This window comes from Zonotrichia leucophrys, chromosome 28, assembly GCF_028769735.1.
Source record: "Zonotrichia leucophrys gambelii isolate GWCS_2022_RI chromosome 28, RI_Zleu_2.0, whole genome shotgun sequence".
NCBI classification, from domain to species: domain Eukaryota; kingdom Metazoa; phylum Chordata; class Aves; order Passeriformes; family Passerellidae; genus Zonotrichia; species Zonotrichia leucophrys.
The window spans coordinates 4993865-5021344 of NC_088197.1; the positions used below are offsets into that span (position 1 = coordinate 4993865).

The 27480-nt window shown below is 47.9% G+C and overlaps 1 protein-coding gene across 1 annotated transcript; it reads left to right on the forward strand.

The window, feature by feature from the left end:
• The first annotated feature begins 85 nt into the window (after nt 1-85).
• On the forward strand, nt 86-22751 carry TIMM44 (translocase of inner mitochondrial membrane 44). The gene is made up of 13 exons (XM_064734463.1): nt 86-144; nt 1169-1276; nt 2595-2765; nt 3187-3267; nt 4076-4225; nt 5981-6120; nt 7416-7501; nt 8222-8314; nt 10031-10155; nt 13634-13684; nt 15254-15343; nt 19705-19815; nt 22271-22751. The coding sequence occupies exons 1-13, from the start codon at nt 121-123 to the stop codon at nt 22388-22390; spliced, it is 1350 nt and encodes a 449-aa protein (XP_064590533.1). The 5' UTR covers nt 86-120; the 3' UTR covers nt 22391-22751.
• Nucleotides 22752-27480: the final 4729 nt, after the last annotated feature.

Here is a 27480-nt window from a genome sequence, read left to right on the forward strand (position 1 = left end):
GAGCAGCCCCGGGGTTCCCGGCCCGCTCCCGCCGTTCAGCGGCCACGTGGCGCGGGCGGCGCGCGGCAGTGACGTCACGGCGCGGCGGCGGCGCGCGGAGGTCACGGGGCGCGCGGGGCGATGGCGGCGGCCGGAGGGTGCCGGGTGAGCGCGGGGGCACCGGCCGGGAGCGGGCGGGACGGGACCCCCGGGGCCTGCCCGGCCCGGCGGGCACAGCGAGCGGCGCGGCGGGGCCGGCCCGGAGCCGCCGATCCCTCCCCGCCCGCCGGGCCCCGGTGCTGGCGGCTCCCGGTGCGGACACCCGGGCCGGGGGTGGCTCCGGTTCCGCGCTCGGTGCTCCCGCCAGGCCCGGCGGGACGGAGCCTCCAGCGGGACCGTGACCCCGGGATTGGAGGGGTCGAGGCTCCTCCAGCCCAACCATTCCGGGATCCCGCGGTTCCCGAGCCTGGAGCTGCTCCCGGGGCCTCTCCCGGGGTTCTCCCGGTGCTCCCGAGCCCGGAGCTGCTCCCGGGGCCTCTCCCGGGGTTCTCCCGGTGCTCCCGAGCCCGGAGCTGTTACCGGGGCTCTCCCGGGGCTCCATGGGGGCGGTTTTACCGTGAGCTGCCCCCGGAGCTCCCTGGCCGGGATGAGCCCGGTGTGCCCGGAGCCTCGGGGTCTCTGCTCCGTTCGTGCCTCTGCTCGGGATCTCTGTCCCGGTCCCCGGTGCTGCTCGGGATCTCTGTCCCGGTCCGCGGCTCCCGCCCCCGGTGCTGCTCGGGATCTCTGTCCCGGTCCCCGGTGCCGCTCGGGGTCTCTGTCCCGGTCCCCGGTGCTGCTCGGGATCTCTGTCCCGGTCCCCGGTGCTGCTCGGGATCTCTGTCCCGGTCCCCGGTGCCGCTCGGGAGCCAGCTCAGATTTTTGTGGGATTTCCGTGACTGTGCCCTGAGCTCAGCCCTGACCCCTTCCAGAGCTGGATCTGCGGGTTTGACCTCGGCAAGGGCAGCACAACCATCCTGGGGTTATTCTGGGACCCTCCAGAACTGGGAAAAGTTCCTTTTGGAGGAATTTTCCCATAAAAACCCCTCAGCGCTTCTCACATTTCACCTCCAGGTGGATTTGTGCGTCCCAAATCCGCCTGCGGGGAGCTCTGGGTGCTGCCCTGAGCTCGCTCCGTGTGTTTTCCTTGCAGCAATGTCTCCTCCGCGGGCCCTGGCTGCTCTCCCGGCGTTATCCCGGCCCTGCCTTCCCCAGGATCGCCCTGCCCCGCATCTGCAGCCCTGCCCTGGGCACCCCACAGGTTGGTGCCCCCTGAATTTATTCCATTTCCACCCCAGGGTGAGTTCCCAGCACAGCCCTCAGCTGGATGTGGCTCTGGGAAGTGCCAGGCTGGGAATTTCCATTTTTTAAATGGAACTAAGGGGATTTTAGGGGACGGTTCCAGGCTGGGAATGGAACTCAAGGAATTTTTGGGGTGAGTTCCAGGCTGGGAATCTCCACTTTTTAAATAGAACTCAAGGAATTTTTGAGTTCCAAGCTGGGAATCTCCACTTTTTAAATTGAACTAAGGGAATTTTTGGGGTGAGTTCCAAGCTGGGAATCTCCACTTTTTAAATGGAACTCAAGGAATTTTTGGGGACAGTTCCAGGCTGGGAATTTCCACTTTTTAAATGGAACTAAGGGGATTTTGGGGCCAGTTCCAAGCTGGGAATCTTCACTTTTTAAATGGAACTCAAGGAATTTTTGGGGTGAGTTCCAAGCTGGGAATCTCCACTTTTTAAATGGAACTAAGGGAATTTTTGGGGCCAGTTCCAAGCTAGAAATTTCCACTTTTTAAATGGAACTCAAGGAATTTTTGGGGTGAGTTCCAGGCTGGGAATCTCCACTTTTTAAATTGAACTAAGGGAATTTTGGGGCCAGTTCCAAGCTGGGAATCTCCACCTTTTAAATGGAACTCGAGGAATTTTGGGGCCAGTTCCAAGCTAGAAATTTCCACTTTTTAAGTGGAACTCAAGGAATTTTAGGGGACAGTTCCAGGCTGGGAATCTCCACTTTTTAAATGGAACTCAAGGAATTTTTGGGGTCAGTTCCAGGCTGGGAATCTTCACTTTTTAAGTGGAACTAAAGGAATTTTTGGGGCCAGTTCCAAGCTAGAAATTTCCACTTTTTAAATGGAACTCAAGGAATTTTTGGGGACAGTTCCAAGCTGGGAATCTTCACCTTTTAAGTGGAACTCAAGGAATTTTTGGCTCTGGGAAGTGCCAGGCTGGGAATTTCCATTTTTTAAATGAAACTCAAGGAATTTTTGAGTTCCAAGCTCGGAATCTCCACTTTTTAAGTGGAACTAAAGGAATTTTTGGGGACAGTTCCAGGCTGGGAATCTCCACTTTTTAAATGGAACTGGGTGGGATTTAAAGTCATTTCACCCCAATCCATGCTGAAATTCCATGAAATCCCTTGGCCTTGTGGCTCTTTGAAGGATCAGCTGCTGCTTTTCCAAGCAGCTCCATTTTTTCCCCATGTTCTAAAAGTGATCCTCAAGCCCAAAACTTGTGATTTTTTGGGTCCTGTCTGCTCTGATTCCATGGGATTCTCCAACATGGAATGGTTTTCTCCAGTCCAGATGCTACTCCTCGGGAGGAAGGAAGGGATTCATCTCAGGTTTTGTGGAGAACATCAAACAGGAGTTAGCCAAAAACAAAGAGATGAAGGAAAGCATCAAAAAATTCCGAGATGAAGCCAAAAAGCTGGAGGAGTCGGATGCCCTGAGGGAAGCCAGGAGGAAATATGTGAGTGTTTGGGGTTTCCCTGGTTTATTGAGCTTTTACTGCTCTGAGTGAAAGCATTAAATCCACAGCTGAGCTGTTCTGCCTGGCTGGGAGCACTCATTATGCCTCAGAATGTTTATTTGTTGGAATGTTTTGGGGTTTTTTTTTATTTTTTTATTCTAGTGGAAAGTCCTTTCCAGCAGACGCTTGGCTGCATTTCTGAGCAGATCAAATAATGAGGCATCAAATTGAGCATCAAATGTTTCTTTTGCATTGTTCAGAGAGCTCTGAGCATCATCATTTGCAAAGCTGCTGCTGACTCAGGCCGTGAACTCCTGAAATGTTCCTTTTTCTGCCCTCAATTCCAGCCCTAATGGATTGTGCTCCATCCAAGCTGGGTTTGAGCGGTTTCTGTCTCTTGATTAATGTTCTCTTCCCCCAGAAAACCATTGAATCTGAAACAGTGAAGACCTCAGAAGTGATTAAAAAGAAGCTTGAAGAAATAACAGGGACGGTTAAAGAGGTAAAAATGAATTTTCCTCAGGGCAGCTCTGCTGAAGTTGGGTTTTGGTGGGGCTGGAATTGCCATTGCTGGGCGCAGGTGCTGCAGCTCCTGGAGCTTTTAAAACCAGAGGCATTCACAAAATACTGGGTTGGGTGTGATCTGAGGAGAGCCAGGCAGGGATTCCGCTGGGATTTGGGGGGATGGAGAAGAGGAGACCCCACCTGCGGCCTTGGGAGCACCAAATGAGGATGGAGAGAATGCAGAGGAGCCCCCAGGGCTGGAGCCAGGCTGGGAGTGCTCACCTGGAGGGGAGAGGGCTCCAGGGAGAGCTCAGAGCCCAGCGGAGCTCCAGAAGGGCTGGGGCTGAGCCTGGAGCTGCAATGACCTTTCCTTTTTCCTTTTTCCCCTTTTCCTTTCCCTTTTTCTCCCTTCTCCCTTCTCCCTTTCCCTTCTCCTTTTCCTTCTCCCCTTCTCCTTCTCCCTTCTCCCTTCTCCCTTCTCCCTTTCTCCCTTTCTCCCTTCTCCTTTTCTTCCTTTCCCTTCTCCCTTCTCCCTTTTTTCCCTTCTCTTCTCCCTTTTCCCTTTTCCCTTTTCCCTTCTCCCTTTTCCCTTTTCCCTTTTCCCTTTTCCCTTTTCCCTTTTCCCTTCTCCCTTCTCCCTTCTCCCTTCTCCCTTCTCCCTTCTCCCTTTTCCCTTCTCCCTTTTCCCTTCTCCCTTTTCCCTTCTCCCTTTTCCCTTCTCCCTTTTCCCTTCTCCCTTTTCCCTTCTCCCTTTCTCCCTTCTCCCTTCTCCCTTCTCCCTTTTCCTTCTCCCTTTTCCTTTGCAGAGTTTGGACGAGGTCAGCAAGAGCGACCTGGGCAGGAAGATCAAGGAAGGGGTGGAGGAAGCTGCCAAAACAGCCAAACAATCTGCAGAGTCTGTGACCAGGGGAGGGGAGAAGCTGGGCAGGACTGCAGCCTTCAAAGCCATCTCCCAGGTACTGCTGCTGCTGCTCCCTGGGCTCCCAGGGCACCCAGAACCTCGGGAGGGCCTTTTTGGGGAGGTTTGGGGTGAAATCTGAAATCCTGCAAGGGTGAAATCCTGCAGGGGTTAAATCTGAAATCCTGCAGGTCTGAAATCTGAAATCCTGCAGGGGTGAAATCCTGCAGGTCTGAAATCTGAAATCTGAAATCCTGCAGGGTTGAAACCTGCAAGGGTGAAATCTGAAATCCTGCAGAGGTGGAGTCTGAAATCTTGCAGGTCTGAAATCTGAAATCCTGCAGGTCTGAAATTTAAAATCCTGCAGGTCTGAAATCTGAAATCCTGCAGGGATGGAATCTGAAATCCTGCAGAGGTGGAGTCTGAAATCCTGCAGATCTGAAATTCTGCAGGGGTTAAATCTGAAATCCTGCAGGTCTGAAATCTGAAATCTGAAATCCTGCAGGGTTGAAACCTGCAAGGGTGAAATCTGAAATCCTGCAAGGGTGAAATCCTGCAGGTCTAAAATCTGAAATTGTGCAGGTGTAGAACCTGAAATCCTGCAGGTCTGAAATCTGAAGTCCTGCAGGGGTGAAATCTGAAATTGTGCAGGTGTAGAATCTGAAATCCTGCAGGAGTGAAATCTGAAATCCTGCAGGAGTTAAATCTGAAATCCTGCAAGGGTGAAATCTGAAATCCTGCAAGGGTGAAATCTGAAATTGTGCAGGTGTAGAATCTGAAATCCTGCAGGAGTGAAATCTGAAATCCTGCAGGGGTGGAATCTGAAATCCTGCAGGGGTGAAATCTGAAATCCTGCAGGGGTGAAATCTGAAATCCTGCAGGGGTGAAATCTGAAATCCTGCAGGGGTGAAATCTGAAATTGTGCAGGTGTAGAATCTGAAATCCTGCAGGGGTGAAATCTGAAATCCTGCAGAGGTGGAGTCTGAAATCCTGCAAGGGTGAAATCCTGCACGTCTGAAATCTGAAATCCTGCAGGTCTGAAATCCTGCAGGGGTTAAATCTGAAATCTTGCAGGTGGGAAATCTGAAATCCTGCAGGTCTGAAATCTGAAATCCTGCAGGTCTAAAATTCTGCAGGGGTTAAATCTGAAATCCTGCAAGGGTGAAATCTGAAATCCTGCAGGGTTGAAATCTGAAATCCTGCAGGGGTGGAATCTGAAATCCTGCAGGTCTGAAATCTGAAATCCTGCAGGGGTGAAATCTGAAATCCTGCAGGTCTGAAATCTGAAATCCTGCAGGTGTGAAATCTGAAATCCTGCAGGGGTGAAATCTGAAATCCTGCAGGTCTGAAATTTAAAATCCTGCAGGGGTGAAATCTGAAATTGTGCAGGTGTAGAATCTGAAATCCTGCAGGGGTGGAGTCTGAAATCCTGCAAGGGTGAAATCCTGCACGTCTGAAATCTGAAATCCTGCAGGTCTGAAATTTAAAATCCTGCAGGGGTGAAATCTGAAATTGTGCAGGTTTGAAATCTGAAATCTGAAATCCTGCAGGTTTGAAATCCTGCAGGGGTGCAATCACACCTCCCCTGGCAGCGCTGAGCTCCCTGCATGCAGGGTTGGAAAATGCCCCTCTCCAGAGGAATTTTAGCTTTCTCAAACCCCTCTTTTTGCAGGAAACACAGAAAATACCCAATGTTTTATTGCCAAGCTGTGGCTGCCCCACCCCTGACCCACCCAGGTCCCAAAGCATCGCAGGATGGGGATTTTGAGCTTTTGGCACTAAACCCACCCTGACGGGGCTGTTTTCCTTGCAGGGAGTGGAAACTGTAAAGAAGGAAATCGATGAGAGTGTTTTGGGGCAGACTGGTCCCTACAGGCGCCCGGAGCGGCTGCGGAAGCGCACGGAATATTCCGGAGAGAGGATCAAAGAGCAGCGAGTGTTTGAAGCCAATGAGTACGTGAGGGCTCCTCAGGGGGGATCTTTCTGTGTGTAATTTGATGGAAAAGGTAAAAAAAAAAACAGGTCAAGGATTAAAATCCAGGAGCTGTGGGGAGCAGCTGGGTGTCCAGCACGTTCCCAGCAGGAGTGGGTGATCCTGGATCTTCCTGTGGTAAAATTGGAAATTTCAAGTTCTAAAGGTGAAATTTGATGTTCTGAGGTGAAATCCTGTCGGGTTTTCGGCTGTTAACCGAAAGGTTGGTGGTTCGAGCCCACCCAGGGACGCCAATTGTCGGGTTTTCGGCTGTTTGGAGGGCCTGGAAAGGCCCGGAGTGGCCTTGGGGCAGCCCGCGTATCAAAGGACGAGAAGAGGCTTCAGTTCTTCTTTCGGTTTTTATGTTTATTAATTGTTTATCTAAAAGATTTTCTTTCAGCCCGACAGAGCTCTGCTCAGCAGCCAGCCATGAGCACACTGTGCTGCCCTCCGGGCAGCCACCTATCTTTATACCCATTGTTACGTGTACAATATTTATCATTTTTCCCCAATACCATTTATTCTTATTACCCGGTGCACTTTCAGTAATAACCAATCCAAAAGTGCCACCATCACCAAAGAAGATGGAGGAGAAGAAGAAGAAGGACAGGACACGCCCCAATTCCTCCATCTTACTTCTCTAAACCCCCCTGTACAGAAATCCTAAACCCTGTGTCTCACCCTCTAATTAACCAATCCCTTCACCATTCACCCCGGTGAAACCCTCCTATCCTCATACAGGTGTCGTCTCCTGTGTAGGATCAAAGTCCAGCCACCAGACACTTCTGGAACATTCCAGGACTCCCGAGCCCCCCAAGGGTGCTCTCGGTGGCACCTCAGGACTCAGATCCTGAGATCCCACAAAATCCTGAGCTGGGCATTGTTCTGTGTTCAGTTTTAACTTGCAGCTGGGTGATGCTGGCAGGGCTAAAGCTGAGCTCTGTTTTTCTGGGGTGCTTTTCTCCTCTGGGCTGAGGAGTTTTATTTGTCTGCAGCTTTATTTATCTGGAGTTTTGTTTATCTAATGTTTTATTTATCTGGGTTTTTATTTGCCTGGTGTTTCATTTATCTGATGGATCATTTATGGGGCTGCAATTTATTGTATAATTGATGGGGCCATCATTTATCTTGTAATTGAGCTCATCATTTCTGTGCTGTCTCAGCCTCAGTGATGCCAACTGCTGCAGGGATATTCCTCAGGGTGTTGTCTGTGTTTGTTGCAAGTTCATTTTTCCCAAATAATCCACATTTTATCCCTGTTTTCTGCCCTCTCTAGGGAAGCCATGGGCATGGTGCTGCATAAAGACTCCAAGTGGTACCAGCAGTGGAAAGATTTCAAGGACAACAATGTGGTTTTTAACAGTGAGTTGTGCACATTCCCTGCTCCCATCTGGGCCTCCAAATCCCAAATTCCCACTTTTCTCTGTGGGCTTGGAGCCTGAAACAAGGAAAAATCCTGAAAAATCGAGGGAGTTTCACACAACTTCCAAATTGGTGAAAGGCTTTAAAAAAATTTTTTAAAATCCTGTGATCTTTTTGTCATATAAAGCTGACTTTTGATATCATCTGTGGCTTTTTCTGCAAATGCCCTGAAAATAATCGCAGAATTTAGGTTGGAAAAGCCCTCCAGGACCTTTTGAGTCCAACCTGGAGCCAGGCTCACTTTGTCACCCTCAGTGCCACCTCCAGGGATGGAAACAGCACTGCTCAAAGGGAGCCTGATCCTGAATTTGCTCATTCCATTGGATAAATACCATTCCCAGAGGGGTTAAATCTGAGTGTTAGCAGAGGAGGAGTTGCTGAGAGATCAGAACATTGCAGGAAAACGGGGAGGAAAATGGGGAAGGAAACAGGGAGGAAAATGGGGGAGGAAAACAGAAAAATGGGGAATAAAATGGGGAGGAAAACAGGGAGGAAAATGGGGGAGGAAAACAGAAAAATGGGGAATAAAATGGGGAGAAAAACAGAAAAATGGGGAATAAAATGGAGAGAAAACAGGGAGAAAACTGGAGAGCAAGCCTGGTGCTGGACAGAGGGGTGGAGGAGAGGTTGGGAGGGCTCTGAGCTCTCTGTTCCCTGCAGGGTTCTTTGAGATGAAGATGAAATACGACGAGAGCGACAACGCCTTCATCCGAGCGTCGCGCGCCGTCACCGACCGCGTCACCGACCTGATAGGTACCGGGACGGGGACAGGGACAGGGACAGGGACGGGGACAGGGACAGGGACAGGGACAGGGACAGGGACGGGGACAGGGACAGGGACAGGGACAGGGACAGGGACAGGGCCAGGGACAGGGACAGGGACAGGGACAGGGACGGGGACGGGGACAGGGGCAGGGACAGGGACAGGGACAGGGACAGGGACAGGAACAGGGACAGGGACAGGGACAGGGACGGGGCAGGGACAGGGACAGGGACAGGGACAGGGACAGGGAGGGACAGGGACAGGGACAGGGACAGGGACAGGGACAGGGACAGGGACAGGGATGGGACAGGGACAGGGGCTGGGATGGGACAGGGACAGGGATGGGGCAGGGACAGGGACGGGGATAGGACAGGGACAGGGACAGGGATGGGACAGGGACAGGGACAGGGACAGGGGCAGGGACAGGGACAGGGCCAGGGACAGGGACAGGGCCAGGGCCAGGGCCAGGGACAGGGACAGGGACAGGGACAGGGACAGGGACAGGGACAGGGACAGGGACAGGGACGGGGACGGGGACAGGGACAGGGCCGGGGACAGGGCCAGGGACAGGGACAGGGCCAGGGACAGGGACGGGGCCAGGGACAGGGACAGGGACAGGGACGGGGACAGGGACAGGGACAGGGACAGGGACAGGGACAGGGACAGGGACAGGGACAGGGACAGGGACAGGGACAGGGCCAGGGACAGGGACAGGGGACAGGGACAGGGCCAGGGACACCCCCGAGCTGCTCCTGCAGCTGGGGCTGCCAGCCCTGGCCACGTCCCAGAGCCCTGCAGCACCTCCAGGGTCCCTGTGTGGGTGAGGGATGGGAGGACAATCCTTGGGATCAACCTCAGGTTCGGCTTCAAGGCTGGAGTCGTTCCATGGGTGGCTTTTCCTCCCTGGCTGTCCCTGTGTCCTGGTGGCTTTTCCCCCTCTGTCTGTCTGTCCCAGAGCTCTGTCCCTGTGTCCAGCTGTTTTTCCCTCTGTCTGTCTGTCCCAGAGCTCTGTCCCTGTGTCCTGGTGGCTTTTCCCCCTCTGTCTGTCTGTCCCCCCTCTGTCTGTCTGTCCCAGGGCTCTGTCCCTGTGTCCAGCTGTTTTTCCCTCTGTCTGTCTGTCCCAGAGCCGTGTTCCTGTGTCCTGGTGGCTTTTCCCCCTCTGTCTGTCTGTCCCAGAGCTCTGTCCCTGTGTCCTGGTGGCTTTTCCCCCTCTGTCTGTCTGTCCCAGAGCTCTGTCCCTGTGTCCTGGTGGCTTTTCCTCCCTGTCTGTCCCTGTTCTCTGGTGGCTTTTCCCCCCTCTGTCTGTCTGTCCCCCCTCTGTCTGTCTGTCCCAGAGCTCTGTCCCTGTGTCCCTGTGTCCTGGTGGCTTTTCCCTCTGTGTCCGTCTGTCCCAGAGCTCTGTCCCTGTTCTCTGGTGGCTTTCCCCCCTCTGTCTGTCTGTCTGTCCCAGAGCTCTGTCCCTGTGTCCTGGTGGCTCTGTCTGTCTGTCCCAGAGCTCTGTCCCTGTGTCCAGCTGTTTTTCCCCCCTCTGTCTGTCTGTCCCAGGGCTCTGTCCCTGTGTCCTGGTGTCTCTGTCTGTCTGTCCCAGGGCTCTGTCCCTGTATCCAGCTGTTTTTCCCTCTGTCTGTCTGTCCCAGGGCTCTGTCCCTGTGTCCCCGTGCTGGTGGCAGTGCCAGCACCCCCGGGCTGTTTTGCTGTTTTTGCAGGGGGTTTGTTCTCCAAGACCGAGATGTCGGAGGTGCTGACGGAGATCCTGCGGGTGGATCCCTCCTTTGACAAGGATCGCTTCCTGAAGCAGTGTGAGCGGGACATCATCCCCAACGTCCTCGAGGTGCTCCCCCTCATTTCCCCCTCGTTTCCCCATGGAAAATGGGATTTTTGTCTTTACTTTTGCACCGCTAAATTCAAAAGTTGGGTCGGGATTTGCTTCTCCAGCTTTGCACAGGAAAGGTCTTTGCACAGACCTTGGGCAGGGAATCAGATCCCACATTTAGGTTGAAACCATGGGATAAGAAATGTATAAATAAATACATAAATATTATATAGATAATTCATATTATAAATATATAAATATATACATAAAGGTAGGTTGAAACCATGGGAAAATAAATGTATAATTAAATACATAAATATTATATATATATATATAATTCATATTTTAAATATATAAAATATACAAAAAGGCTGAAACCATCATATATATATAAAGGTAGGTTGAAAGCATGGGATAATAAATGTATAAATAAATACATAAATATTATAAATATATACATAATTCATTATATATATATATATATAGATAGATATATATAGGTATAGATATATATAGATATATATAGATATATAGATATATAGATATATAGATATATATATATAGATATAAAGGTAGGTTGAAACCATGGGATAATAAATGTATAAATAAATACATAAATATATAGATAATTTATAATATAAATGTATAAATATATACATAAAGGTAGGTTGAAACCATGGGATAATAAATGTATAAATAAATACATAAATATTATAAATATATAGATAATTCATATTATAAATATATAAATATATATATATAAGGGTAGGTTGAAACCATGGGATAATAAACGTATAAATAAATACATAAATATTATAAATATATAGATAATTTATATTATAAATATATAAAATATATAAAATGTAGGTTGAAACCATGGGATAATTAATGTGTAAATAAATACATAAATAATATAAATATATAGATAATTCATATTATAAATATATAAATATATACATAAAGGTAGATTGAAACCATGGGATAATAAACGTATAAATAAATACATAAATATATAGATAATTCATATTATAAATATATAAATATATATATAAAGGTAGGTTGAAACCATGGGATAATAAATGTATAAATAAATACATAAATATATAGATAATTCATATTATAAATATATAAATATATATATAAAGGTAGGTTGAAACCATGGGATAATAAATGTATAAATAAATACATAAATATTATAAATATATAGATAATTCATATTATAAATCTATAAATATATATATAAAGTTAGGTTGAAGCCATGGGATAATAAATGTATAAATAAATACATAAATATTATAAGTATATAGATAATTCATATTAGAAATATATATATATATGTATATAAAGGTAGGTTGAAACATGGGATAATAAATGTATAAATAAATACATAAATATATAGATAATTCATATTATATCATATTATAAATATATATAATTATAAATATATAATTCATATTATATCATATTATAAATATATAAATATATATGTATAAAGGTAGGTTGAAACCATGGGATAATAAATGTATAAATAAATACATAAATATTATAAATATATAGATAATTTATATTATAAATATATAAAATATATAAAAAGGTAGGTTGAAACCATGGGATAATAAATGTATAAATAAATACATAAATATTATATATATAGATAATTTATACTATAAATATATAAAATATATAAAAAGGTAAGTTGAAACCATGGGATAATAAATGTATAAATAAATACATAAATAATATAAATATATAGATAATTCATATTATAAATATATGAAATATATAAAAAGGTAAGTTGAAACCATGGGATAATAAATGTCTAAATAAATACATAAATATTATAAATATATAGATAATTCATATTATAAATATATATATAAAGGTAGGTTAAAACCGTGGGATAATAAATAGATAATAAATACATAAATATTATAAGTATATAGATAATTCATGTTATAAATATATAAATATATGCATAAAGGTAGGTTGAAACCATGGGATAATAAATGTGTAAATAAATACATAAATACTATAAATATATAGATAATTCATATTATAAATATATAAATATATACATAAAGGTAGGTTGAAACCATGGGATAATAAATAGATAAATATGATAAATACATATAAATATTATATTATAAATATATAAACATATGCTATTAAATGTATTATAAATATATATGATTTATATATTTAAATATAAATATAAATTATTTATAGATATCTATATGGAGCTATATATACATTATATTATAAATATATAAAATAAATATATTTACGTTATAAAATATATATTATATACACACATATTTTATATATTTATATTTAAACAAATGGGATTTGGAGTAGAGCAGGGATTGTTCTGAATTTGGGATTTGGGATTTGGAATAGAGCAGGGATTGTTCTGAATTTGGGATTTGGGATTTGGAATAGAGCAGGGATTGTTCTGAATTTGGGATTTTGAATAGAGCAGGAATCGTTCTGAATTTGAGACTTGAAATAGAGCAGGGATTGTTCTGAATTTGGGATTTGAAATAGAGCAGGGATTGTTCTGAATTTGGGATTTGGGATAGAGCAGGGATTGTTCTGAATTTGGGATTTGGGATAGAGCAGGGATTGTTCTGAATTTGGGATTTGGAATAGAGCAGGGATTGTTCTGAATTTGGGATTTGGAATAGAGCAGGGATTGTTCTGAATTTGGGATTTGGGATTTGGAATAGAGCAGGGATTGTTCTGAATTTGGGATTTGGAATAGAGCAGGGATTGTTCTGAATTTGGGATTTGGGATCTGAAATAGAGCAGGGATTGTTCTGAATTTGGGATTTGGGATTTTGAATAGAGCAGGGATTGTTCTGAATTTGGGATTTGGGATAGAGCAGGGATTGTTCTGAATTTGGGATTTGGAATAGAGCAGGGATTGTTCTGAATTTGGGATTTGGGATAGAGCAGGGATTGTTCTGAATTTGGGATTTGGAATAGAGCAGGGATCGTTCTGAATTTGGGATTTGGGATTTGGAACAGAGCAGGGATTGTTCAGAGGGACTCAGGAGGGGCTGGAAATCTGGGATTTGAGGAGCCAAAGGTGGGATTGTCCTGTTCCCTCTGTGCCCAGGGAAATTGCAGCTCTGCTCCCGTTTGATCCCAGGATTTGTGAGCACTGGGAGCTCTGCTGCCTCCCTGGCAGCTGGAACAGGGAGATTTAACGGGAAAATTCAGCTGGAAGCTTTAAGAGAGTTTAATTATCCCAAGGTTTATGTCCCTTGGCCTCAGCTCCTGTGTTTTTATAGAAATCCTTTTTGCTGTTCCCCTTTTGCAGCTCCAGTTCCCCCCCAGAGTCCCACAAAACGTGGGATTTAAGGCTGGAAGGGCTGATTGGTCCCAACTTTGATATAGGAGGAGCTTTAAAATGTTCTGTTTGATTTCCTTTGATATAGGAGGAGCTTTAAAATGTTTCTTTCTTTCAAAATGTTCTCTCTGATTTCCTCCTCAGGCTCTGATCTCGGGGGAGCTCGACATCCTCAAGGACTGGTGCTATGAGGCCGTGAGTGAAGCTCCCAAAAACCTCCCCAAAACTTGAGATTCTCCCTTGAAAATGAGATTTTTTATTTTTTTTTTTTGAGGGCTTGGAATTCAGGGAGTAACTTCATTCCTCCAAAATTATTGTGCTGTAAAATCCAAAATAATTCTGCTCTTCCAAGTCCCAAAATTAATCCAAGAACTGATTTTCTCCAAGTGCTGTTCCTCACCACCAGAGGGCTGAAAGAGCCAATTTTTTTTTTCAATTTAATAAATCCTGATCAGCTTTTTTCTTTTTTTTTTTTTTTTTTTTTTAATATAACAATAATCCAATCTGAAAGCAAAGAATCTTCCCTGCTTCCAGCAACCTTGGGAATGACACCTTGGATTGCTCTGGAGGGAAGCAGCAGCTTCCCTGCACTTTGTGAAAATCCAAAATCCAAAATCAAACATTCCCAGGGCAGCTGGAATTGGAAATGAAGCCCCAAAATCCAGAGTAATCAGTCAGATAAGCCAGGGGAGGAAATGGATTTCTGGAACTTCGATATCCCTTATGGATCCTTGCTGAGGTTATCAATTCCTCTATATTTCCCGTGTGCTAGTTTTTGTTTTCCATTTTTTCCCTGTTTTTTCCCATTTTGTTTTTCCCAGTTTTTCCCAGTTTTTCCCAGTTTTTTCCCCAGTTTTTTTCCCTTTTTTTTCGCAGTTTTTTCCCAGTTTTTCCCAGTTTTTTTCCCAGTTTTTTTCCCAGTTTTTTTCCCAGTTTTTTTCCCAGTTTTTTTCCCAGTTTTTCACAGTTTTTTCCCTATTTTTCCCATTTTTTTCCCATTTTTCCCAGTTTTTTTTCCCAGTTTTTCCCAGTTTTTTCCCCAGTTTTTTCCCTTTTTTTTTCGCAGTTTTTTCCCAGTTTTTCCCCTGGTTTTTTCCCACTTTTTTCCCTGTTTTTTTCCCAGGTTTTTTTCCCAGTTTTTCCCTGTTTTTTCCCAGTTTTTCCCAGTTTTTTCCCTTTTTTTTTTTGCAGTTTTTTCCACAGTTTTTCCCCTGTTTTTTTCCCACTTTTTTCCCTGTTTTTTCCCCAGTTTTTTTTTCAGTTTTTCCCTGTTTTTTCCCAGTTTTTTCCCTGTTTTTTCCCCCAGTTTTTTTCCCTTTTTTTTCACAGTTTTTTCCCTATTTTTCCCAGTTTCCCCCTGCTTTTCCCCTGCTTTTCCCCCTGTTTTTCCCAGTTTTTCCTTGTTTTCCCCGTTTCCCCCCCTGCTTTTCCTTGTTTTTCCCTTCTTTTCCTTTATTTTCCCATTTTTCCTTTATTTTCCCTGTTCCTGCCGTTCACTCCATTTGTGAGTCCCTCAGCTCTCAGCTGCTCTCACGTCCTCACATTCTTCCCAGTAAAAATGGGATTTTTGTGCATCCCAAAGCATTTCCTGCAGTTCTTTAATCCCTTCCTTCACCACATTTACAAAAAAAAAGTGAATTTTTCTCGCGAGTTTTTTTTTTTTCTCTCCGAGCAAAAATTCCCTTTTTTTTTTTATTTTTTTTTCCTTTGATGGTGCCAGAAAATCCCAAACAATTCCCAACCCCAGTTTGTTCATCCCTTTAGACCTACAGCCAGCTGGCCCATCCCATCCAGCAGGCCAAGGCCCTGGGGCTCCAGTTCCACTCCAGGATCCTGGACATCGACAACATCGACGTGAGTTCCCTGCAAAATTCCTTTTTTTTATGGGGGAAAAAATCCAACTCAGGGGATCAGGAGGGGCTTTTTAGGATCAGGGGGATTGGGGGAAAAAAACCCTCCAGGATCATCCAGTCCAACCTTGTTTGCTCTGAATGCTGGGTTTGAGCTCTGGGGTTTGGGATTTCTGCTCCCAGAGGGAAAATCCTGGTGCTGGAAGGAGAAATCCCAGTGTTGGAAGGGAAATCCCAGTGCTAGAAAGGAAATCCCATTGCTGGAAGGGAAAATTCCAGTGCTGGAAGAGAAATCCCAGTTCTGGAAGAGAAATCCCAGTGTTGGAAAGAAATCCCAGTGCTGGAAAGGAAATCCCATTGCTGGAAGGGAAATCCCAGTTTTGTAAGGAGAAATCCCATTGCTGGAAGGGAAAATTCCAGTGCTGGAAGGGAAATCCCATTTCTGGAAGAGAAATCCCATTGCTGGAAGGGAATTCCCAATTGTGGAAGAGAAATCCCATTGCTGGAAGGGAAATCCCATTGCTGGAAGAGAAATCCCAGTGTTGGAAGAGAAATCCCAGTGCTGGAAGAGAAATCCCATTGCTGGAAGGGAAATCCCATTGCTGGAAGGGAAATCCCATTGTTGGAAGGGAAATCCCAGTTTTGTAAGGAGAAATCCCATTGCTGGAAGGGAAAATTCCAGTTCTGGAAGAGAAATCCCAGTGTTGGAAGAGAAATCCCAGTGCTGGAAGGGAAATCCCATTGCTGGAAGAGAAATCCCATTGCTGGAAGGGAATTCCCAATGCTGGAAGGGAAATCCCATTGCTGGAAGAGAAATCCCAATGCTGGAAGGGAAAATTCCAGTTCTGGAAGAGAAATCCCATTGCTGGAAGAGAAATCCCATTGCTGGAAGGGAAAATTCCAGTTCTGGAAGAGAAATCCCAGTGTTGGAAGGGAAATCCCAGTGCTGGAAGGGAAATCCCATTGCTGGAAGGGAAATCCCAGTGCTGGAAGAGAAAATTCCAGTGCTGGAAGGGAAAATTCCAGTTCTGGAAGAGAAATCCCAGTGCTGGAAGAGAAATCCCAGTGCTGGAAGGGAAATCCCAGTGCTGGAAGGGAAAATTCCAGTTCTGGAAGAGAAATCCCATTGCTGGAAGGGAAAATTCCAGTTCTGGAAGAGAAATCCTATTGCTGGAAGAGAAATCTCAGTATTGGAAGAGAAATCCCAGTTTTGTAAGGAGAAGTCCCATTGCTGGAAGGCAAATCCCATTGCTGGAAGGGAAATCCCAGTTTTGGAAGGAGAAATCCCATTGCTGGGAGGGAAATCCCATTGTTGTAAGGAGAAATCCCATTGCTGAAAGAGAAATCCCAGTGCTGGAAGGGAAATCCCAGTGTTGGAAGGGAAATCCCAGTGTTGGAAGGGAAATCCCATTGCTGGAAGAGAAATCCCAGTGTTGGAAGGGAAAATTCCAGTTCTGGAAGAGAAATCCCATTGCTGGAAGAGAAAATTCCAGTTCTGGAAGGGAAATCCCAATGCTGGAAGAGAAATCCCAGTGTTGGAATGGAAATCCCATTGCTGGAAGGGAAAATTCCAGTTCTGGAAGAGAAATCCCAGTGCTGGAAGAGAAAATTCCAGTGCTGGAAGGGAAATCCCAGTGCTGGAAGGGAAAATTCCAGTTCTGGAAGAGAAATCCCATTGCTGGAAGAGAAATCCCATTGCTGGAAGGGAAAATCCCAGCTATCCAAGATATCTGAAATATCTTGGAAATTGAGTTAAGCTTGGGTTTGGGTGGAAAATTGTGGTTTTTATCGGATGGATTGAGCTTCCAGGTGTGGATTGGGATCAGGACGCTCATTCCCTGGAATGTGGCAGAGCTGTTGAGATTCCCTCAGGGAGCAGGAAAATCACCCTAAAAATAAATTTATTCCTTTGTGACACAGCCCCAGCCCTGCCCTGCTGCTGCTTCCTTTATTAGGGATAAAACAGAATGTTTGGGAACATTTCAAAAGAGGAAAATCCTGCTGTCCTCAGTGCCTGTGGCTCCTTTTGGGGCAGCACAGGCAGGAATTCCTGAGCTGAAGAGCAGCATCCCAAAAAAAAAAGGGATGCAAAGAGATTTCCCACAATGGAAAGAGAATTTAAAAAGAAAAAAAAAGCTGAATTTTCACTCCTCTTGCAATAAAGTGTTTAAATATTTAATGGGACAGCCTGGGAATAGAGGGGGAAAAAAATCCTGGCAAACAAAAGTTCCCACCTTGAAGTGTTTCTGTGCAGTTTTTGTCTGGTTCAGAACAACTTCCTGGCAAAAACGGATTTAAAAAAGGAGAAAAGCTCTGTTTGATCCTTGTGGGGCCCTTCCAGCTCAGGATGTTCTGGTTCCAAACATTTCCTTCAGAAAATTCCGTTTTTTTGGAGAGCAGGGTGTCTTTGAATTTGCTTTCTAATTGGAGCTAACGGTGCAAAGCTCGTTCCCATTTCCCAGATTTATGGACTTGGGGAAATAATGAAAAAAACCCACAACAGTTTGGGGAAAGGTTTGGGTTCCCAAGGTTTTACTTGGGATTTTTTTGTTTTTTTGGGAAACAGCTTTTCCATCGTATCAGAATGATGGGATTGATGTGGTTGAGCAGCCAGGGGGAAATGGGGGTGTGGGAGATCTTCCCTGGGCCTGCAGGAGTGGGGGGATCTCTGTGGGTTTATGGGGGGATCTCTGTGGGGTTTATGGGGTGATCTCTGTGGGGTTTATGGGGTGATTTCTGTGGGGTTGTGGGGTGATTTCTGTGGGGTTTATGGGGTGATTTCTGTGGGGTTTATGGGGTGATCTCTGTGGGGTTTGTGGGGTGATCTTTGTTGGGTTATGGGGTAATACCCATGGGGTTTATGAGGTGATATCTGTGGGGTTGTGGGGTGATCTCTGTGGGGTTTATTGGGTGATGTCCATTGGGTTATGGGGTGATGTCCATGGGGTGATGTCCATGGGTTTATGGGGTGATCTTTGTTGGGTTATGGGGTGATCTTTGTTGGGTTATGGGGTGATTTCTGTGGGGTTGTGGGGTGATTTCTGTGGGGTTTATGGGGTGATGTCCCTGGGGTTGTGGGGTGATGTCCATTGGGTTATGGGGTGATCTCTGTGGGATTGTGGGGTGATGTGCATGGGGTTTATGGGGTGATCTTTGTTGGGTTATGGGGTGGTGTCTTTGGGTTGTGGGGTGTTGTCCATGGGCTGATGTCCATGGGTTTGTGGAGTGATCTCTGTGGGATTATGGGGTGATCTCTGTGGGGTTGTGGGGTGATATCTGTGGGGTTGTGGGGTGATGTCCATGGGTTTATGGGCTGATGTCCATGGGCTGATGTCCATGGGTTTATGGGGTGATTTCTGTGGGATTATGGGGTGATCTCTGTGGGGTTGTGGGGTGATGTCCATGGGGGGTTATGGGGTGATGTCCATGGGGTTATGGGGTGATGTCCATGGGGTTTATGGGGTGATGTCCATGGGGTTGTGGGGTGATGTCTGTGGGGTTTATGGGGTGATCTTTGTTGGGTTATGGGGTGATGTCCATGGGGTTATGGGGTGATCTCTGTGGGATTATGGGGTGATGTCCATCAGGTTATGGGGTGATCTTTATTGGGTTATGGGGTGGTGTCTTTGGGGTTGTGGGCTGATGTCCATGGGGTTTATGGGGTGATTTCTGTGGGGTTTATGGGGTGATCTTTGTTGGGTTATGGGGTGATGTCCATGGGGTTGTGGGGTGATGTCTGTGGGTTTATGGGGTGATCTCTGTGGGGTTTATTGGGTGATGTCCATGGGGTTTATGGGGTGATCTTTGTTGGGTTATGGGGTGGTGTCTTTGGGGTTATGGAGTGATGTCCATGGGCTGATGTCCATGGGGTTATGGGGTGATGTCTGTGGGGTTTATGGGGCGGTGTCCATGGGGTTTATGGGGTGATCTCTATGGGGTTGTGGGGTGATGTCCATGGGCTGATGTCCATGGGTTTATGGGGTGATTTCTGTGGGGTTTATGGGGTGATGTCCATGGGGTTATGGGGTGATCTTTGTTGGGTTATGGGGTAATATCCATGGGGTTTATGGGTGATGTCCTTGGGGTTATGGGGTGATGTCTGTGGGGTTTATGGGGTGATGTCCATGGGGTTTATGGGGTGATCTTTGTTGGGTTATGGGTGATGTCCATCAGGTTATGGGGTGATGTCCTTGGGGTTGTGGGGTGATCTCTGTGGGTTGTGGGTGATGTCCATGGGGTTGTGGGCTGATGTCCATGGGGTTCATGGGGTGATGTCCATGGGGTTCATGGAATGATGTCCGTGGTGTTATGGGCTGATGTCCATGAGGTTTATGGGCTGATGTCCATGGGGTTCTGTCCCTCCAGCTGGCCATGGGGAAGATGATGGAGCAGGGGCCCGTGCTGATCATCACCTTCCAGGCCCAGGTGGTGATGGTGATCAAGAACCACCTGGGGGAGGTGGTGGAAGGGGACCCGGTGAGTGGGGGCACGTCTGGGGCTGGGACAGGTTTGGGTTTGGGATTTATTGGGGTTTGAGACAGGTTTGGGGTCTGGGTCACATTTGGGTCTGGGTCACATTGGGGTCGGGTCACATTTGGGCGGACAGGTTTGGGTCTGGTCACATTTGGGGCGGGTCACATTTGGGGCTGGGACAGGTTTGGGGTCTGGGTCACATTTGGGGCCTGGGACAGGTTTGGGGTCTGGGTCACATTTGGGGTCTGGCCATGTTTGGGGTCTCCCACTGCATCCCAGCTCCATCCCATTCCCAGCTAACCCTGCTGGGGTTCCCTCCCCTTTTCCTTTCCCTGGCAGGGCAGAGCCCTCTGGCAAACAGGGTGAGAGCAGGGCTGAGTCACTGCATCAAAAAAACCCCAAATCCACATTTTTAGCTCCCCACACTCCCACCAAGAATGCAGGAATTTAATTCCATGAAAATCTCCCAGGGACCTCCCACCCTGCTTGGAGCTGTGTGGGGTTTTTGGGGAGACAAATCCCTGGCACATCTGGGGTACCCTGGGCTGCCCTTGGGAATTTTCCCTTCTGGTTCCAGGCTGAGCCTGGCCCGTGGAATTCCCTGAATAAATGTTTCTCTCTCCAGGAGGAAAAATAAAATAAAAATAAAAATAAAAATAAAAAAAAATAAAATAAAATAAAATAAAATAAAATAAAATAAAATAAAATAAAATAAAATAAAATAAAATAAAATGTAGTTATTATTAATATATAATGAATATAATATGTAATTATTATCTATAATTTCTATTCTATTGTATGTAATAGAATAATTTTTATTATTATTGATGAATATATAAAAATATAATATATATTTTGTACTATAAAAGTTATATATATATAATATTATATATATATATATAATTAATTATATATTAATTACAATTACATTACATTACAATTATATTATATTATATTATATTTATTATATTATATTTATTATATTACTATTATTATATTTCTCTCTCCAGGCAGCTCATTTTCCTTGTAATTAATACAGGCTTTTAACAAATACTGGCTTTTGCAGCCCTGGCCTTTGGTCCAGGCTGGAAAAATGGGATTCATTTGAATGCTGGGGCCCATCTGGGCTGATTCACAAGCAGGGCAGAAACAGCTGATCCAGAGATTCCCTGCATTAAACTCCTGCATTCCTGGGAGATAAATATTGATGGGATAATTATTGAACAGGATATCAAAGTCTGTTTGCTGTCAGATCCCTCCAGGGCTGCAATAAATCAGGGAGAGGAATTGAAATTCTCCAGTGGAGCCCAAAGCTCAGCTTTAATCAGGAGCCTGGGCTTGGGTGGAGCTGCTGGAATATTGAACACGGGGAGCTTTGGGGAGAGGGAAACCTCAAATCCCCAGAGTTTGGGGGTGGAAGGAGCTGGGAGGGTTGGAATTTCAATTTTGGGGGTGGAAGGATTTGAATTGAGTGTTGGGGTTGGAAGGAGCTGGAAATATTTGAGTTGAGTTTGAGTTTTGGAGCTGGAAGGAGATGGATCGATGTGAGTTTTGGGGCTGGAATGATTGGAGGTTTGGAAGGAGCTGGGAGGATTGGAGTTTGAGTTTTGGGGTTGGAAGGAGATGGAAGGATTGGAGTTTGAGTTTTGGGGCTGGAAGGATTTGAGTTTTGGGGCTGGAAGGATTTGAGTTTTGGGGCTGAAAGGAGCTGGAAGGATTTGAGTTGAGTTTTGGGGTTGGAAGGAGCTGGAAAGATTGGAGTTTTATGTTTTGGGGCTGGAAGATTGGAGTTCTGGGGCTGGAAGGAGCTTCGGGTTTTGAGTTTTGGGGCTGGAAGGAGCTGGAAGGATTTGAGTTGAGTTTTGGGGTTGGAAGGAGCTGGAAGGATTTGAGTTGAGTTTGAGTTTTGGGGCTGGAAGGAGCAGGAAAGATTGGAGTTTTATGTTTTGGGGCTGGAAAGATTTGAGTTTTGGGGCTGGAAGGAGCTGGAAGGATTGGAATTTTGGGGCTGGAAGGATTTGAGTTTTGTGTATGGAAGGAGCTGGAAGGATTTGAATTCAGTTTGAGTTTTGGGGCTGGAAGGAGCTGTCAGGTTTTGAGTTGAATTTTGGGGCTGGAAGGAGCAGGAAAGATTGGAGTTTTATGTTTTGGGGCTGGAAGGATTGGAGTTCTGGGGCTGGAAGGAACTGGAAGGATTTGAGTTTTGGGGCTGGAAGGATTTGAGTTGAGTTTGAGTTTTGGGGCTGGAAGGAGCTGGAAGGATTGGAGTTTAAGTTTTGGGATTGGAAGGAGCTGGGAGGATTGGAGTTGAGTTTGAGTTTTGGGGCTGGAAGGAACTGGGAGGATTTGAGTTGAGTTTTGAGTTTTGGGGCTGTCAGGAGCTGTCTGGTGCCCTGCTGGCAGCCTGGCCCTGCCCCTCAGATCACTCTCTCCTCTGTCTGTCTGTCTGTCTGTCCAGGACAAGGTGCTGAGGATGCTCTACGTGTGGGCCCTGTGCCGGGACCAGGACGAGCTGAACCCTTACATGGCCTGGAGGCTGCTGGACATTTCCTCCTCCAGCACGGAGCAGGTGCTCTGAGCAGGGCTGGGCTCAGGGCTGGGCCCTTCCCACCCTCTGCAAGCTGCTCCAGCCTGGAACCCCCACGGGGAGCTGAAGATTTGGGATTTGAGCTCCTGATTATCCCAATCCCTGAGGAATGGGAATCCCTGCTCGGGGACACCTGGGACGAGCAGCTGCTGCTTCATCCTCGTGCCTCAGAGGCTCCTGGGCAGCTGGGGACCCCCAGAGCTGTCATTCCCACCTGCTGGCACCCTTGGAGATCCCTGGAAGGGCCTTGGAGGGGGCTCCTGGCTGCCAAAGTCCTGGCCAGGCTCCAGCCTCGCCTCCCTGCCGTGTCTTGCACTTTCCCAAACCAAATACAACCAGGACTTTGCACATGGAGGTGTTGGATCCTCAGGTTGGTGGTGGGATGGGGCTGATAGCTGAATATCCAGGGGGGAGATTTGATTATCCACAGCTTGGAAGGGGGAATGGTGTTGGTTCTGGTCACAAAGAGCCACGGCTGCATCCCTTGGGGTGGTGGGGACGGTGTGGGGCAGGGAGGGTGTCAGAGCAGTGGGACTGCTTTGGGAACGCTGAATTTTCCTGTCCCATCCTGATTTTCCTGTCCCATCCTGATTTTCCTGTCCCATCCTGATTTTCCTGTCCCATCCTGATTTTCCTGTCCCATCCTGATTTTCCTGTCCCATCCTGATTTTCCTGTCCCATCCTGATTTTCCTGTCCCATCCTGATTTTTCTGTCCCATCCTGATTTTCCTGTCCCATCCTGATTTTCCTGTCCCATCCTGATTTTCCTGTCCCATCCTGATTTTCCTGTCCCATCCTGATTTTTCTGTCCCATCCTGGTTTTCCTGTCCCATCCTGATTTTCCTGTCCCATCCTGATTTTCCTGTCCCATCCTGGTTTTCCTGTCCCATCCTGATTTTCCTGTCCCATCCTGGTTTTCCTGTCCCATCCTGATTTTCCTGTCCCATCCTGTCTCATTGTGCTCCTTGCTCACCTCCCTGGCCCTGTCTGCTCCTCATCCCTGCACAGAGCCCAGGTCCAGGAGCACAAACATTCCCAGTTTGCTGGAGTGAAATCCCAATCTAAAAACTGGGGATTGAAAATCCCAAATCATGGAAAAAAATTCCCCAAATTCAGATTTCAGTGGCAGCATTTTGGGGCCCTCACCTTGAGCTTCTTTCACAGGGAATGGCTGAGGGGGAGCAGAACTTGTGGGGTTTGGGCTTCTGGAGGGGTTTGGGAGCTGAGCCAGGGCTGAGGAACCCCCTGCCCGTGGAAAGGGAGCTTGGGAAAAGGTTTGGAGAGGAAATCCAAGGATTGCTGTGGTGCTGAGGGTGAGGCAGGCCAGCTGTGCCCTGCCAGAGTGATTAAAGAGAATAATTCCAGTTCCTCTTCTGTGAATTTCTGCAGCTTTGAACATCCCTGGCATGGGACAGCCCCAGCAGCAGAGGCTGCCCCGGCCCTTGGAGCACCCCCAGGGTTTGGGGGTGTCACATTCCCTGTTTGTGTCACCCCCAGGGCAGGCTGGGGGTGGCATTTGGGTCACAGCCAGCCCAGGGAACGCTCCAGGCTGGGATGGAGCAAGGCCAGGGAAGGGTTTGGACCCCAGGAAAGGCTGAGGGAGCTGGGAAGGGGCTCAGCTTGGAGCAAAGGAGGCTCAGGGGGGACCTGCACAGCTCCTGCCAGGAGGGGACAGCCAGGGGACAGCAGGCTCTGCCCTCAGGGGACACCAGGACAAGAGGGAACAGCCCCGAGCTGTGCCAGGCGGGTTTGGGTTGGATATTGAGAAAATTCCTTCATGGAAAGGGTTGTAAAGTGAGCCCACCCTGCAGGATTAAATCTGGATGTGCACTGGACAGGGACAGTGCTGCCTGGACAGGGCAGTGCTGCACTGGACAGGGCATGAGGACTTGGGGACAGACAGTGCGCATTGGGGGCAGGCTGGCACCTGGGACAGCATGCTGGCACTGGACAGGGGTGTGGCACTGGGGAGGGCAGTGCTGGCACCTGGGGACAGGGCAGTGCTGGCACTGGGGACAGGCAGTGCTGGACTGGGGACAGGGCGTGCTGGCACCTGGGGACAGGGACAGTGCTGGCACTTGGGGACAGGGCAGTGCTGGCACCTGGGGACAGGGGCAGTGCTGGCACTTGGGGACAGGGCAGTGCTGGCACCTGGGGACAGGGCAGTGCTGGCACTCAGGGACAGGGGCAGTGCTGGCACTTGGGGACAGGGCAGTGCTGGCACCTGGGGACAGGGCAGTGCTGGCACCTGGGGACAGGGCAGTGCTGGCACTTGGGGACAGGGCAGTGCAGGGTTGGTGCTGGTGGCCCTGAGGGTTTTTCCAGCCCTGGTGCCAAGGCCTGGGGGCCTCTGGGGGGTTCCATGGGGTTCCATGGATGCAGGGCACTGCCAGCCCTGCCCTGGCTCCGTGCCAGGGATGCTGCAGGGTTGCCATGGCGATGGGGATGCTGGGATGGTGACTCAGAGCTGCTCCTGCTGCCGGTGACACCCCGTGGGTTGTTCCCATCCCACCGTGGGGGGCTCTGAGCCCCCACAGCCCCCAGGCTGCTCCAGAGCTCCAGCCCGGCCCTGGGCACTGCCAGGGATCCTGGGCAGCTCTGGGGATTGCACAGGGTTGGAATGAGAGGATTCCAACCCATTCCACATTCTGTGATCCCACAGCTGCCCCTGGGCCATCCCATCACTGTCACCCTGAGATTTTTGGGGCTTTTTCCCAGTTCTGTGCTGGATTTGATGGGATGGGATGATCGGGGTGTCCCCAGTGATCCCTCAGTGCTCTTTGCTCCTCTCCTCCTCCCTCCAGTGCATTTTTGAGGGATGCAGCCCCTGCTGCCAGGTGGAATTGTCCTCCCTGGGCCTTTCTGGCACTGGGGCTCCTCTTTCCAGCCTTTAGCACACAAAGCATCCGTGCCAAACGACAGCTCTGAGCCAAGCCCCGAGCACCAAGCTCGTTTAGGAACAATTCATTAGAGGGGGGAGGATTTTTTGAATGAGGTGTTTTTCATCTGGGACAGATCCATGGAGCAGCAGCCTCCTGTGCTGCCTCCTCTGCCAAAGCCTCGGAGATGGTTTGGGTTTGGGGTTTTTTTTGAGTTGTTTTTTTTTTGTGATGAACGATTCCAAAATGATTTTTCTCCTGTCTGAGATCAGCTCCAAGAGCTGTGAGTTCTCCCTGGAGCTGCTGGAAGGAGCGGGGGCTTTGTCAGGGATGAGTTACTGAGGGATCCTTCTGCCTCTGACTGTTGCTGCCAATTAAAAGAAATAAATAAAGCTCAATTTAAGGCAAAGGCTTGGAGAACGCTTCTCCCCACGGAGCACGGGGAGGAAATTCCACTTGCAAAGGTTCTGCCCGTGGCTGGAGGTGTCCAGGTGTTGGATGGGGCTGGTGGGACTGGAGGGGTTTCAGCCCCTGAAGTGCAGGAGGTGGGAGCAGCAGCAGGAAAATTCCAAATGCCAGCGCTGAGGGCTGGGCTGGGGCTGCACAATGAGCAGAGAATTTGTTTTCCAGAGGGAAAAAATCTTCCAAACATCCCCTGGGAGCAGCTGGACACCCAACAGGAGCAGGATCCTGGCACAGCATCCCCAGTCCAGAGGGGCTGGAGCAGCTGGGATGTGCCAGCACCCATGGGTGGCACCAAAGGGGCACAGAGAGCTTTGGGGGATGTCCCTGCAGGGATGGCATCCAACACCTCTGTGCCATCCCTTAAAAGCCATGCGTGTTCCGGGAGGGCTGGATTGCAAAGCAGACCACGGGCTGAGGGATGGATCCATTGATTTTATCCCATCCTTGATCTCCACCTCGCCTTTCCCCGGGATGTTTTCAGCTGAGGTGCTTTTTAAAACAGCCTTAATTCGTTTTCCCTCGGCTGCTGCAGTGCTGCTAATTGGGAACTGGGACTATCTGACAGGATTTACATAGATTTTGAAACGGGAAGGGAGAAACTTCCAAAAATACCTCCCTTTTTAAACGCAAAGGCAGCAGAAACTTCACGAAACCGTTCTCTTAAAATACCCTGAAAATCCGCCGTGATTCTGATGGATCCTCTGTGCCAGCGAGGTTTGCTCTGGGAAAGGAGGGATCCAAACACCCGGGGAGGGTTTGATGGCAGCGGGGTCTGTGGGCGCTGCCCGGGGCTTCCCTGGCACTGAGAGAGGCTCGGAATTAACTGGGAGAGGCTCAGAATTCCCTGAGAGCTGAGAGAGACTCAGCATTCCCTGGGAGAGGCTCAGAATTCCCGGGGAATTGAGAGAGGCTCAGAATTCTCAGGATTGAGAGGCTCAGCATTAACTGGGAATTGAGAGGTTCAGCATTAACTGAGAGAGGCTCAGAATTCCCTGGGACTGAGGCTCAGCATTCCCTGGGAATTGAGAAAGGTTCAGCTTTCCCTGGGAACTGAGGGTCAGATTTCCCGAGATCACAGCCTCATTTTTCCCGGGAATACAGGCTCGGCATTCCCGGGATCACAGGCTCAGATTTCCCGGGATTACAGGCTCGGCATTCCCGGGAACACAGGCTCGGCTTCCCCAGGATCACAGGCTCAGCTTTCCCGGGAATAGAATCTCATTTTGCCCGGGAATACAGGCTCCACATTCCCGGGATCGCATCCTCAGTTTTCCCAGGAACATAGCCTCAGATTTCCCGGGAATAGAGTCTCATTTTTCCCGGGAATACAGGCTCCACATTCCCGGGATCGCAGCCTCAGTTTTCCCAGGAACATAACCTCAGATTTCCCGGGAATACAGGCTCAGTTTTCCGGGAAACACAGGCTGCTTTCCTTGGGATCACAGGCTCAGATTTCTTTGGGAAGGTGCCGGGCTCTGCACCCGCGGCTCCCTCCATCCCTCCCTCTCCCCTCCCGGCGCTTGTTTTGATCCCGGGCTGGGAGCGGGACCTGCCCTGGCGGGGATGAGCCCCGCGGTCTCCATTGGCACCGGCACGTCCGAGTTCCCCGGGAACGTCTGCCACGATCTCCGTAGCCATGGAGACACCGAAGCCGTGCACAGAAACACTTTTCCAGGCGTTTTTTTCCCTTTTTTTTTTTTTTTTTCTTTTTTATTTTAATTTTTTTCCCCCCTCCTG